This window comes from Cervus elaphus, chromosome 18 (genome assembly GCF_910594005.1).
Source record: "Cervus elaphus chromosome 18, mCerEla1.1, whole genome shotgun sequence".
Taxonomy (NCBI): Eukaryota; Metazoa; Chordata; class Mammalia; order Artiodactyla; family Cervidae; genus Cervus; species Cervus elaphus.
This window is the reverse complement of record NC_057832.1, coordinates 39,361,406-39,375,267: the sequence shown is the minus strand read 5'-3', so window position 1 is coordinate 39,375,267 and position 13,862 is coordinate 39,361,406. Positions and strand designations below refer to the sequence as shown.

Below are 13,862 nucleotides of genomic sequence, written 5' to 3'. Positions count from 1 at the left end.
ATATGTCCCCTCCCTCTTGAATCTCCCTCCTACCTCCCGTCCATTCCCACGCCTCTAGTTTGTTACAGAGCTCCAGTTTGAGTTCCCTGAGTCATAGAGCAAACTCCCGTTGTTTATATACTTCTAATCTTTAATTCAAGCCAATATCCATATTGAAAACTACTTATTTTCCAACTTTACTATCTCACATTCTTCTAAAGGGTGAGAGTTGCTACGTATAGGTTTTTTACTAAGTTACCAACTTCCATACACAGTCTTCTTTACAATATCCAAACCCTTCTTATAACTTTGATCTGATCTGACCTTTACAGCTCTATGAGGTAAAAAGGGAAGGAATTAATTACACTATTTTACAAATGAAAAAAAGATTAACGCTCCAATTATAACATGTTTGCCCTGGATGGAGCAGCTAACAGAGAGCAGTGCCCACCAATAAGAGTTCTACTTCCCAATTCTGTTGCATTATATGTTTTAAAATATCATTTTCCATTGCTGCCTGAACATCCCCACAAGCAGGCTGTGAATACTGCACCCAGGCAGTCAGGTGTACCAATGTAATAAGGGGGCTACTGCCATGAAGTTCCCCCCTACCTTCCCCTGTGACTGAGCAACATTTAAACACACCAATGAAATCCCCTCACACCCTGATCCCCCAATAAAGGCATCTGCCCATGGGTTCTTGTTCTCTCTGCTCCCCACGTCCGAGGTTGAGCCAGCTTCCCTGACATCACCTCCCATGTGACTCTTTCTCAGGGCACACTGACTGCTTCTCTAGGACCTGTGTGTATAATAAACTTTTTTTCCTGGGCCTCTCTTGTGCCTCTTCTTCTGGCTGCAAATGACTGATGATCACCTAAAAGAACAAAATACCTGTGAGCTAGGAAGCCTCCCAGTACATGTATCTGCAGTAACAATAAACCTACTACCTGAACTACACCTCTGATCAAGCCCAGATAGTCTCCATCTATAACTTTATTGGGGCTTCCATGGTGGCACAGACAGTGAAGAATCTGCCTGCAACGTGGAAGACTTGGGTTCTATTCCTTGGTTGGGAAGATCCCCTGGAGAAAGGAGTGGCTACCCCTCCATATTCTCAGGCTTCCCTTGTGGCTCAGCTGGTAAAGAAACTGCCTGCAATGAGGGAGACCTGGGTTCTATCCCTTGGTCGGGAAGATTCCCTTGGAGAAGGGAATGGCTACCCACTCCAGTATTCTTGCCTGGAAAATCCCATGGATAGAGGCTCCAGTCCATGGGGATGCGAAGAGTCGGACACAACTCAGTGACTAACACACACCTAACTCACCTAACTTTATTATCACACCTAAGGCAAAGAGAACCTTCATCTATCTCAATTGTTGCTTTTTCTATTCAAAAGGGTCTGGGGCCTCAAATGGTTTTTAAAGCACCTTTGAGCTAAATATTCTGAGCCAAAAAGACAGGCCTATTGGGTTTGCTTACTGCACAGAGCACATTAACAGACTGGAAGTTCTAAGTGCTTCCCAGAGTTTGAACCACATCAGGATCCTGGATTTTCCAACTGCTCTTCAAGTCCACTCAAGAAAAAGTAATCACATTGTTCATACTAAAGTGACATCATCAGATATATGACTATGCTTAAAGTACTGAGACAAAATAGCCTAACTATAAATTCAATATTGAGCACTTCAGTGTATGTTTAAAACACTAATGCTTTGGTAGTCACCTAATAGAAGTACAAATAACAGAAAAATGGCATCTAAGGGCACAATCACTAAGTCTAACAAATAATGGAGAACAGAAAACTATTAATTTATGAACTAAAGTATTACGTAAATTTCTTAATAGAAATCATCTTAATCACTCTGCCTTTGTAATAAGAAAAATGGTAAACATGACTCTCAACCCCTACCTCCCCCAACCAAATCCCTATTTAATCAATCATGTAAGCTTAACAAGACTTATACAGAGCTCTCACCATATGCTGGATGAAAGTACCCAGAATAGACTATGTACTCAAATATTCATAGAATCCTAAATTTTAGAATTAGAAAACTCACAAATTATCTAATCAAACCTTCTATACAATATAGGAAATTCTTCTATATTTTAGTGTCTCTGATAGATGGGCATCCAGCCTCTAACACTAGGAAAATCACCACTTCATGAAACAAACTATTCCATTTCTACACAGGATTGTGTGTATGTGTGAAAGTCTGATTCTTTGCAACTCCATGGATTATACAGTCCATGAAATTCTCCAGGCAGGAATACTGGAATGGGTAGCCTTTCCCTTCTCCAGGGGATCTTCCCAAACTAGGGATGGAACCCAGGTCTCCCACATTGCAGGCAGGCATCTGTATATACATATACTGATTCTATTGGTTTCCCAGGGACAAACATAACAGAACTTCATCAATTAAAAAAGCTCTTCACATATCTAAAGAAGCTGTCACACTTTTTCTTTTCTTTTAATGATACCCACCCCCCCTGATTATTGTTAGTATGAAATGCCTTCCACACTTTTCAACCTGGGAACCCTTCTTGATATGCTTGCCAGTTTGTCACTGTCCCACTTAAAATGTGCCACATCCAGTAATGTACACAATATTGCACATGGTCTGAGAAGTACAAAATACAGGCGCTTTACTCTGCTCTTCGTTTGTGTTAAGCCAATAAAGCATCTTCACATGTCCTGCTGCCACACCATGCTTTCCATCTTGTAGGTATAAAATCGTGCCCCCCCAACCCGACAACTTTAAATAGAGGATCCTAACCGTTACATTTATGTTGCTAGTTCTTGTCCAGCATCCTGGTCTAGTAAGATCACCATCCTAAAGGAAATCAGTCCTGAATATTCATTGGACGGACTGATGCTGAAACTGAAACTCCAATACTTTGGCCACCTGATGTGAAGAACTAACTCATTTGAAAAGACCCTGGTGCTGGGAAAGATTGAAGGCGGGAGGAGAAGGGGACAGAGGATGAGATGAGTGGATAGCATCACTGACTCAATGGACATGAGTTTGAGTAAACTCCAGGAGTTGGTGATGGACAGAGAAGCCTGGCGTGCTATAGTCCACGGGGTTGCAAAGAGTCAGATACGACTGAGCAACTGAACTGAACTGAAAATCACTTGGCATCTCAATTCTATGCCCTCTCATAATTATTAGCAATACCCCCTAGCTTTGTCTCATCTTTGAATTCAGTCAATAGGTAAACCTCAGGTATGAAATCTGAAACAAACAAACAAAAATGTTCAACAGGACTGTATCAAGTATAGAACCCTATGCCACAATACCAGAGACCTTTACTGAGGAACACAGCCAACATTTTTCACATAATAGTTAGGTACAAGTCTTTAAAGAAATCATGACTATCAATGCTGAAATCAAGATACTTTGTGTTGATTTTATTTCCTTTGTATACTCATCCAGAAATTCTAAAGAACGAATTTGTGAACCTAGTTCTTTGGTGAACCCATACTGGCTCCCAGTGATTTCTGAATTCCTTTAAATATTCAGAGGGCAACTATTCCGTAATTCATTAAAGGACTCTGTTATGGGCAGTTATCAAGCTCATCTATCATGTGTGGTGTTTTCAAAAACTGAGGTGTTTATTCATGCTCAATTTTTCCATATTGTGTAACTTTTAAGTTATTGACATGGCCTGAAATGAAGTCTGAAAGTTCCTTCTGACCTTAGGATAGCATTCGTCTGGATCATACTTTCAAACAGAAACTAAATGCCCCCTATCTCCTCACTTACCTTGAATAAATATCTCAGAGTGACTTACAGCTCTAGTCATTTCCACTGGAACTGCATTCTCCTCACTGGTTAACAGAAGCTGGGTCGATGGAGAAGCTCTGCCTCTTCTCCATATTACATCATTTTGGTCAAGCAACGACTGTGTGCTCCACAGCAGGTTCCCAGCAGTTATCTATTTTACATATACTATTCACATATAGTAGTGTGTATATGTCAATCCCAAGCTCCCCATTTATCCTTCACCCACTTTACCCCCTGGTAACCATAAGTTTCTTTTCTACATCATTTGTACCAACTTTTAGATTCCATATGTAAGTAAACCTCAATGAGGTTATCTGTAAAATAAGCACAATAATCTCAAGGATACTGTGGGATATACTGAGATAATAGAAATACCTAGCACCTATCACATACTAGGAAAACAATGTTTGTTTCCCTTCTCAAATCTCATTTCAAAAAAAAAAAATTTCTAACTAGAGTTAGAACTTGCTTATCTACAAATAGAATTTACTAATTTCTTTAGTTCTGAAACTGCTCTTTCAAGAAGGGACAAAATACTACTACTGAGGTTTCACCATTAAAAATAACAACAAAGAGACAGAGAATTGTGTGTTTCACCAATGCTGTATTCAATATATTAACACTGAATATCAGGAATAATAAACGCAGTCTATGTGGGAGAAGACAAGGCAAGCTGGATACTCTCCTTTTACGATCCCTAAACCTCAGCTACATTTACTCATTACCAAGCAAAAGATTCAGTTAACAAAGGCAGAAATACAGGAGAAAGACAACTCAAGCAGAAGCCAAGATTCTAGTTCTCACTTTGCCACAAAACACAAGAAAGTCACTTAAGCTTTCTAAACTTCAGTCTCCTTTGTGCTAAAGTACCACTAAGGGATGAGGGAGGAGGAAGGATTCTCAATTATCTTTAAGTTACCTGAGTTAACTACAACTTTAGTAAGTCTTTCTCTCACCACACATACTTACATTAGCAATAGGTTCCCTTTGCCACAACTTGCTCATTCACTAGGTAACAAAATGACAAGCATAAGGAGTATCCAATCTTACTCATACCTAGATCAGAGGAGTACAGGAGAGCCCACACGGACATCTGGATATGGTCTGATATCAGGCCAGGTTGCCCCTTTTACTGTCAATCCTTACTACGTCATCCCTAAAAGTATGCAATGTAGCACTGCAGAATCTCTGACCCATGTTTCTGCTTTCACTTATAACAGTAAAAACACAAAATTCCTTTATAAATAGACTTTAACAGCAATAAGGAAGACCAACTAGTGAGCAATAATCTCAAAGACCATTTCAAGTAAAAGTTTATCATTTGCAAATCTGTGTTATTTGTACTTTTCCCCATCTTCTTGCTTATTCAAGCTTCCTTTCTCTTCAACTTGCTTTTACGCCAGCTCCAATATTTAAGTATTACTTGTTATATATTCCCTGATTTAGATTTGAAAAGCAGATGATTAACACTCTATTTTCCCTCACTCAATTATCTTGAAATGCCTCCCAAAGATGCCCTTTTAAAAAATTAATGTGGCTCTATACGAGTACTTTTTTATCTTCCGTGAAAAACTTGAAAAGAGGCAACAATATTGTTATATCATCATCAACAGATCTTAAAGGTCATGCTATACATCTTCTAACGGGTAAAACCAACTTGGCAGTTCAGAATCCAAATCACTTGTACAGGGCACAAGATATAAGTTTCTTAATGAACGCCAACCTATAACAAACAATATTAGAAGATTTTACAAAAAGAAAATTATAGGAATAAACATGACTTCTCTGAAAAAGGAAATAACACAGGAGACATATGCATACAAATAGATACATGTATGTTTATATATGCACATATACATATGTGTGTATATGTGTATACCATATGTGTATACCATATGTATATACATTATTTTAAGATGCCTACTAGGGAAATCCAAACTAATACAACATATGGCAGAGGAAAACCATATTTGTATTACATGTCTAGTCAATTTTCTACTTTTACTAGCTCTGGAAAAAAGTTTGGTGTAAGAAGTTGATTCTACTGGATTAAATTAGGTTTTTAAATTAAATATAAATGTCAACTATTTCGTTTGGCCTCTATTTTCACCAATAATGATTCTATTTTCACCAAAATTGACTCTTCCATTCCTGGTTCTGTTAATCCCAAGGTTTTATATTTTAAATCTCCAAAGAAGTAAAGGAAGATAGAGTTCTTGAAGTGCCAGCAACATTTCATGTCTGAACTACCTTTATGCAAGAATTTCAACAGAAATGTTAATTTCCACTAAAACTGACAAAGAAATATCCATCTATCAAGCAAAAGCATGATCTATTACCATATATGATCAGGGCCAAAAATAAATCAAATTGCTGGCCAGTGCAATTACTAATGAAATCAATGGTCCCTACACGTTCTAAATTCTTTAAAGAGAAATAACTCCTATAGTTCATTTAATCTAGGACACTTTGGCTACTAGAACACACTGCAAAAGCAGGTAGTTCTTTTTTGAGGACAACATCATCCATTATCCTCACTTACTTAAAACAAAGGATATTCTTAAGCCAGCAGTGTAACTAGTTCTTACTGTTGTTTTAGTTGCTAAGCTGTGTTCCACCCTGCGATCCCATGGACTGCAGCCCACCAGACTCCTATGTTCATGGGATTCCCCAAGCAAGAAGACTAGAGTGGGTTACCATTTCCTTCTCCAGGTGATATTCCCAACCCAAGGACTGAACCCACGTCTCCTGCGTTGGCAGGCGGATTCTTTACCACTGAGCCTGAGAAGCCCATGACTAGTTATTATATTTGCTCTTAACCTTTTTAAGAGGATTTCTCTTCTTCAAACTCCAAACTCTAACAAGGAAACAAACAATACGATTCACAGTAGGAGCACATGTATTTAGTTCCTACTACAATCCTAACTAGCTAGATGCTCAACCTAGAACTCAGGATTCAAGCTGAGACCAAACCACAGAAACACAAACTGAATAATTATCAAGGAAAGAAGCGTCCTGTAGGGTATCATTAACATTGCATTTCATAAAATCAAGTATGAAGCTCCTCAGCTTCAAATACTAGTTTCATTTTATTTATCTTGTATAATTTTTTTAAAATTTTTCTGTCCATGTCCTCCAGAACCTTTCCTATACTTTCTAAAGAACATGAGGATGGATGGTGGAGAACTCTTAGCCCCTTGTTCTTGAGCTAGCCAATACATTCTGTCAAAGCTAAATCATTTTTTCAAGTTCTGGTAATAGCTGTTATGAATATTAAGAACAAAAATTTCCCATAAATTAAATAATACCACTGGGGCGGGGGGGGGGGAGCATGAAGTAATCAAAAAGTACTAAAAAGCAAATGAGAACACAAAGTAAGAAATCTGAACTTCCAGGGCTCATTTATAGAAGGGAAATATCAGGTCCTTGCTGCTCATTCTCCCCCTTCCAGAGACAGGAAAGTACCTGGTGTACCACTCTTAATGTCTTAAATGCTCAAAGTCAAAACGAATGAGAACAGCCAATTCCTTAGCTTCATTAAGACCACTCCATGGCTTCCCTGGTGGTTCAGCAGTAAAGAATCCACCTATGATGGAAGGAGACACATGTTCAATCCCTGGCCTGGGAGAATCCCACGTGCTGCAGAGCAACTAAGCCCGTGCACAACTACTGAACCGCAGTCTAGAGCCCAGGAGCTGCCACTACTGAAGTCGCCGAGCCCAGAGCCCAGGCTCCACGAGACGCTACCGCAGTGAGAAGCCGGAGCACTGTAGCTAGAGAGCAGCCTCCCACCCCCGACCAGAGAAAGCCTGCTTGCAGCAATAAAGACCCAGCAGAGTCAAAAATAAATAAATAAAATTATAAAAAAATAAAAAATGAAACCACTCCAGGGTGCTGCACCCAATTCTAAATTGCTATCTTCTCTATCACCATGTATACCTTAATTCAGCAAATGTCTGTCAAACACCTATTACGCTAGGAAGTAAAGCAAAATCTGCAAACGAGACCCAGATTAACTGCACAGACTTGTTGAAATCAGCATATATTTCTGGTCTTTACAGCACGGGTATTTTCTTAGAACAGAGCATATCTATTAAAAATTAACAAAATTTAAGGTATTTGATTTTAGGAGAAAAAAATCCAACTACATAAAGCTCAAATTTTCTCATATACGTAAGTGTCCCTCAAATCATATAAACTCTTTAAATAAAAAAATTATCCCAGAAAATGCAAGATTAAACACACCTACTGACAGTGCTCAACACATAGCTAGTCAATATTTATGGAATAAAAATTATGAATTGTACTTGCCACAGAAATCTATTCTCTGAGCCACTTATGAACTAGGCTCGATATCCATCTCCTCCATATTTTGCCTTATCAGTAGTTCACGGCTGACAACTTGATCCCTGGTTCTCAAACTTAAATGAGATTTACAACCACCTGAAAAGTTTGTTTGAAATCCTTGACCAAATCCTTGACCATACCCCTAAAAATTACAATTCCAGAAAACAGATCCTGCATTTACAATAATATATCATTCAAGTGGGCTTCCTTGGTGGCTCAGATGGTAAAGAATCTCCCTGCAATGCAGGAAACCTGGGTTCGATCCCTGGGTTGGGAATGATCCCTGAGGGCATGGCAACCCACTTCAGTATTCTTGCCTGGAGAATTCCCATGGATAGAGGAACCTGGCGGGCTACAGACCATGGGGTCGCAGAGAGTTGACACGACTGAGTGACTAAGCTCGGGACAGCAAGTGAATGTGAGGCAGTCAGAAGATCCTACTCTGTTATGCTGGTTTACCTTCAAGAGGCGAAGGGAAAACTCTGGGTCATAATTGGTATCAATGAGAAAACAGAAAAACTGAACATTTCTAGCCAAAACTAAAGATTATACAATCCTCTTAATCATAATTCACTAACTAATGCTTAAAAGGCAAGATGAAATATAACTGAAACAACCTTTGCTTTGACAATACAAATTGTCATTCAACCCACCCAAAACAGACATTTTTCTGAAATAACGTATTGTCAATGTTCAGAAAAAGAGTAGAAACAAAGGAAGCTGAGGACTGTGATCCATAGAAACAGGCATGAAATTGTGCTGTAATAGTTTTAGGGGAAAACGTACCACACTCAAAACACTCTCTGACTAGTTACTATGCTGTCAATAAAAAAGCCACTGGTCATGTGTTACTATTTAAATTAAAATTAAATAAAATCAAGTAAAATTCAAAATTCAGTTCTTCTATTGCATTAGTCATAATGTAAGTCCTCAATAGCCACATGTGGCTAGCGGCTAACATACTGGATAGAAGAGATATAGAACATTTCCCTCGTCACAGAAAATTCTTTTGGATAGCTCTGGCTTAGAGTCAATGGGTATCTAAATAAAACATGTAATCTCCATTCTCCTGAATCAGAGAGGTCTATCTGACAACTTCTAAATTTTAAATATATAATTCTACTTTAGGTAGTGACTGTAAAACAAGAACCCTAGCATAATTTATCCACAACTTGTTTCAAGAAAAGTTATTCAAAAGTGGTATGTTTATTCATTTCTGATTCTCAAAACAGAAATAATTTAACTAAAGAGGTCTTAAGTATCAGACACCAAAACCACAACTAGGTTTTCATAATCAAATGAAAAGTGTTTAATTACTAGAAAACAAATGGCATTAGGTGAGAAGACTGATCCCAAAAGATTAAAACACTTAATAAGACTGGTTTTCCAACTACTTCAAAAGTTTCCATTCACATATGTAACAAATAACTACTTCATAACTAGTTCTAAAACGACCTTACAACAAATTCAAATTAGTGACATTTTACTGTCTATAGTTTTAATTGCTTTCTACCAATTTCACACTAAAAACTCCTATAAATAATTCAACCACTGTAGATTTTATTTAAATATAATTTTATAGGGGACTATTCACTGAAAGTCCTGAGCAAATCTTGGTTTTAGCAGAAAAGTAGGCATAAAAGTTAATGAAACAATTTGCCACTCAAAACCATATCTCTCAACTGCATGAACATCTAGTTTTGTATAATAAAATGCACAAGCACAGGCAACAAGATGCAGAAGCGTGAGGAGTAACAGAATTCAAACTGCAGCAGATCTATAACTGTATTATTTCAGCTTTAAATAGACTTTCCCTTAAGTAAGACATAAGCATCACTTTGACCAGGGTTCTTTCAGAAAAGCTCAAGTATACACAAATTTGATCTCTAAATTACAAAAAAAAAAAAAAGATTATCCGGAAAGTCTGCTCTGCAGAAAAAAAACTTTTAGAAAATACATAAACCTAACGCAAAATCTGTAAACATAAATGGGTCATACTGATGAATACGGAGTTATGGCAGTGAGTCTGACATTCCTGTGTACTTTAGCTTCTTTATGATCATCTGCTTACTTACAGGTTCACATCGAATCTGAGTCAGCAAAGGAAAGCACTACCTCGTTACTAAAAACAGTTTAAAAGGATCTTTAAAGGCAAAGACTGTACAGTAACTTACCTGCCACACTGGTGATTGTAACTGGAACTCCTTGCACTTGAACACCCGCAGCACCCAGGTTGGCAACACTCACTGTCTGAAGGTTAGGCACTGATGCAAGCTGGGCAGTATTCAAAGTTATTGGGGCACCAGCAACAGCCACAGGAGCAATCTGAGCAAGGGTTGTGCCGCCACTTGAAGACACTGGGGTGATGGTTAACTGCTGGGATAACCCAGCATTCTGAACTTGCAAATTTGAAAGACTCTGAATATTCTGAACCTGTACAGTTTGCCAGCTGATTTGCCCTGAAGGTGTTAAAGTTGGAGCCCTGATAAGCACCTGAGTCGGATTTACTGCTTGAAGTTGAACATTCTGCAAAGGCTGCTGCTGGATGGTCTGAATCGTCTGCCCTGACTGGAGTTGAAAAGACTGGGGTGGAATAGCTTGAATTATCTGTTGCTGAGGCTGCTGGATCTGGATCTGTTGCAAGATAGGCTGGCCTACAATTTGCACCTGCTGAAGAGAATTTGATTGATCCTGTGTATTCTGTATTCCATTGGACTGAAGCTGACTGGAGCTCTGGGCTTCAGACTCCGTAGCAGAAGGTGTCTGAGAATCTTCAATGGTGCGTTCAGAACTACTGGCTGATGTGCTTGCATACTGGCCCGTATCTGCTGAGCTCACTAACGTGTCACTGCTGGTCAGAGATGTTGATGCAGTGGTTGTACAGGTAGTGGAGGAGGAGGGAGATTCTGGCATGCTGGCAGACGCCGTGGTGGTGGTAGGTGTGGACGCTGACTGACTCCCATTGGAAGCGCCACTGTCAGCAGTAGCAGCAGGCTGGCCAACCTGCGCAGCTCCCCCTCCAGTAGCCACGTTGTTTATCACTGGCAAAGCTAAAGTCACTCCCCCAATGTTAATCGGTAGGGTTGTTACAACTTGAGCCTGAGTACCAGGAAGGGTCTGTAGCTGCAGTGGTATTGAAACACCAGGTCTAATTTGGACTGGAACTGTCTGATTCGCCAGGTTTTGAGCAAGAATATTCCCAGAAGCTGTCCTGTTAGCAGCTGTGAGTATAGCCTGATTATTACCTGCAGAAATGAGCTGAATTTGACCCTGCAAATCCTGTAGAGATGAACTACTCGTTGGATTGATTTGAATTTGCTGGCCTTCCACCGTTTGAAGTTGTGGAATCACTTGGTATTGTACACTACCACTTGGATTTTGTACTTGTATGACTTGAAACTGACCAGGGGAAGAAGAATTACCTGATTTAGTTTTTGTGGGAGATGCACTCCCATTATTACTGCTGGAAGAACTAGATGAACTAGAAGCTGGTTGAGAAATGTTATTTTCTTTTGAAGCAGGAGGAGTGGAGGCAACAAGTTGCCAAGCATTCCCAGCAAGTTGTGTTGTTACCAGTTCTAGCTGTTGTGGTTGATTCTGAAGTTGCACCAATCCTTGGCTTGGATCTATAATAATTTGTTGTTGTCCAGTTGCTTGATTTTCACCAGGAGTCCCTATTTTGCTGCAAGTAGCTGCCAGTAAAGCCAGAGGAGAGGGCTGAGAGTCCTACCCAAAATGGGATAGTAAAAGGGAGAGGGAAAAAAAAGTGGGAGGATTTAGTGAAGGCCAGTAGTTGGGAGGGGTTTATTTATTTATTTTGACAGCTCTACATTTCAGAACTTACTCAAGAAAAGAAAAAAATCTAAATATTAGCAAAAGCAATAAGATACAGGAATAAGGAAGCAGGTCCTACAATATAAACTATAAATAATAAGAAATTTCTAACAAACTTTCTTGAAGTGTTATTTTACTAAACTCAAAACGCCCTTGGGAAAACACACACCTTTCTCTTGTAGTCTGAGTTCCTGGTGGAATTTTAACCACGATATTCCAAACATGTGAAACCTATATGAATTTACAATTTAACTTCCTCACTCTCAGAAAGATGCTTTGAGTGGATAAACATTTTTGTTCTGTTCTTCACTTCTGGGCATTTAAAGGGCATAACTCCCTCTTTCCCCTTAGGTTTCGTGATGCCTTTTTTTTTTTTTTTTTTTTTGATGTTTGCCTTTACCTGGGAGCCTGAGGTTTTGGGTTTTTTATTGTTATTCTCTGGCTCAGAGGTTTTCCCTCCTTCTGTAGCCATCGCCGCTGCCTGTGCCGCCTCCTCCTCCTCCTCCTTCTTCTGATCTGCAACAAACCCCCCCCACCCCGTACACGACAACAGGTTATTAGGATTATTATTATTCGTCTTCCCCTTCCCCTCTCCTCCCCCTCCCCCCGAACATTAATCTCCATAAACCCGCGATCCACGCACACCGGCAGGGGGTGGGGGAGAAGGAGGGAAGGGAGGAGGGGGATATCACAAAACGTGGTTTGAAACCCGACCCATCGGCTCCAGAGCAACACCCAGAAGGTTGTTCTCTCTCAGACATTAAGACAAAACACAACCCTCCTTCCCTCCCCCTGATTCCCTCCCTCCCTCTCCTCCTCCCCTTAAAGCATCTCAGCGGCCCCGGGGGAGGGGGAAGAACCGAGCAGGGTCTGGGGAGGGAGGGAGGGAGGGAGGTGGTGAAGGAGACCGAGGGGGGTGGAGAATACGTACCGCTCATCCCGCATTAACAGGACAAACCCTCAGACGGAGACACTGGGATAGAGGTGGGTGGGGGTGGGGGCGAGGCGGGAGGAGAGGCCGGTCCCGCCCGCCCGCGGTGGCTCGGAGGAGGCTGTAGCTGGCACAGGCTCTGCCTCTTTTTCCGCGAATGGCCGCCGCTGGGCTGTGGCGTAGCAGCTCCTCTCTCCGCCCGAGCCCTGCTGACTCGCCCTTGATTGACAGCGGCGGCGCGCGGCGCGGGCGGCGGTGCGGGCCGGGGGCGGGGCCAGGGCGGCGCAAGCAGGGCCTACTCCCCACCCCCCTCGGCCTCTCTCTGCCAGAGCCTCCGACTCTCCACCCCTTCCCCCAGCGGATTGGCCGCCGACCTGCCGGGGGCCGGGGCGCTGGGGCCGCCTTCTCTCCACCCCCTTTCTGGGGGTTATTCTTTCAGCAGCTTTTCTTTTCCTCGCGTGGCTCCTCCGGTGCTTGTTCTCTCGGCGTTCTAGCTCAGGCGCACTGCCGGTAGGCCTTTCATACAGCCAAACTTGTTGTCTCAGGATATCCCGCCCCCTACTCATTTCCCAGCGCCCTCCCCTCAAAAGCCGGCTCCAGCATCCCTCAGAATTGCCACTAAAGAAAAAAAGCAGGATTCTCATTCAAGAAAAGCGGGAAGAGCGGACAAGGGGGCGCGCGAGCCACAGAAGACTCGGCGCAACCGGTGAACTGCCCGCTGCCCCCGCGCAGGGAGCATGGCTTTCCTGAGGCGCATCCGGACCCGGGCGCCCTTTTTCCCTGGCTCGGTCCCCATTGGTTGAGCGCCTGGGTGACGCGCGCTGAGTGGTGGGAGAAATGGGGCGGGGCACTACCGCAAAGGCTGTCGGCCTTCGTAGTTTCCGGTGGCCGCGACGGCCTCTCCGAGACACCGCCTTCCTTCCCGCCCCTGACTGAGGCCGGGCCGCGGAGCGGAAAGCTGCCCGAGGAGGCGGTGGCAGCAGGGC

General features: G+C 41.7%; 1 protein-coding gene across 2 annotated transcripts in view; it reads right to left on the bottom strand.

Annotated features, from left to right (window-relative positions):
* SP4 (Sp4 transcription factor) overlaps window positions 1-13,096 on the bottom strand; it is an 80,895-nt gene extending 67,799 nt beyond the window's left edge. Inside the window, exons 1-3 of one of the 2 annotated variants that reach the window (XM_043872533.1) lie at window positions 12,877-13,096; window positions 12,346-12,461; window positions 10,286-11,837 (exon numbers count right to left, since the gene is read on the bottom strand). In XM_043872533.1, the coding sequence (XP_043728468.1) occupies window positions 10,286-11,837; window positions 12,346-12,461; window positions 12,877-12,883 (1,675 nt within the window). In that variant the 5' untranslated portion in view covers window positions 12,884-13,096. The remainder of the gene's footprint in view (window positions 1-10,285; window positions 11,838-12,345; window positions 12,462-12,876) is intronic. The other variant, XM_043872534.1, reaches the window with a different exon arrangement.
* Window positions 13,097-13,862: the final 766 nt, after the last annotated feature.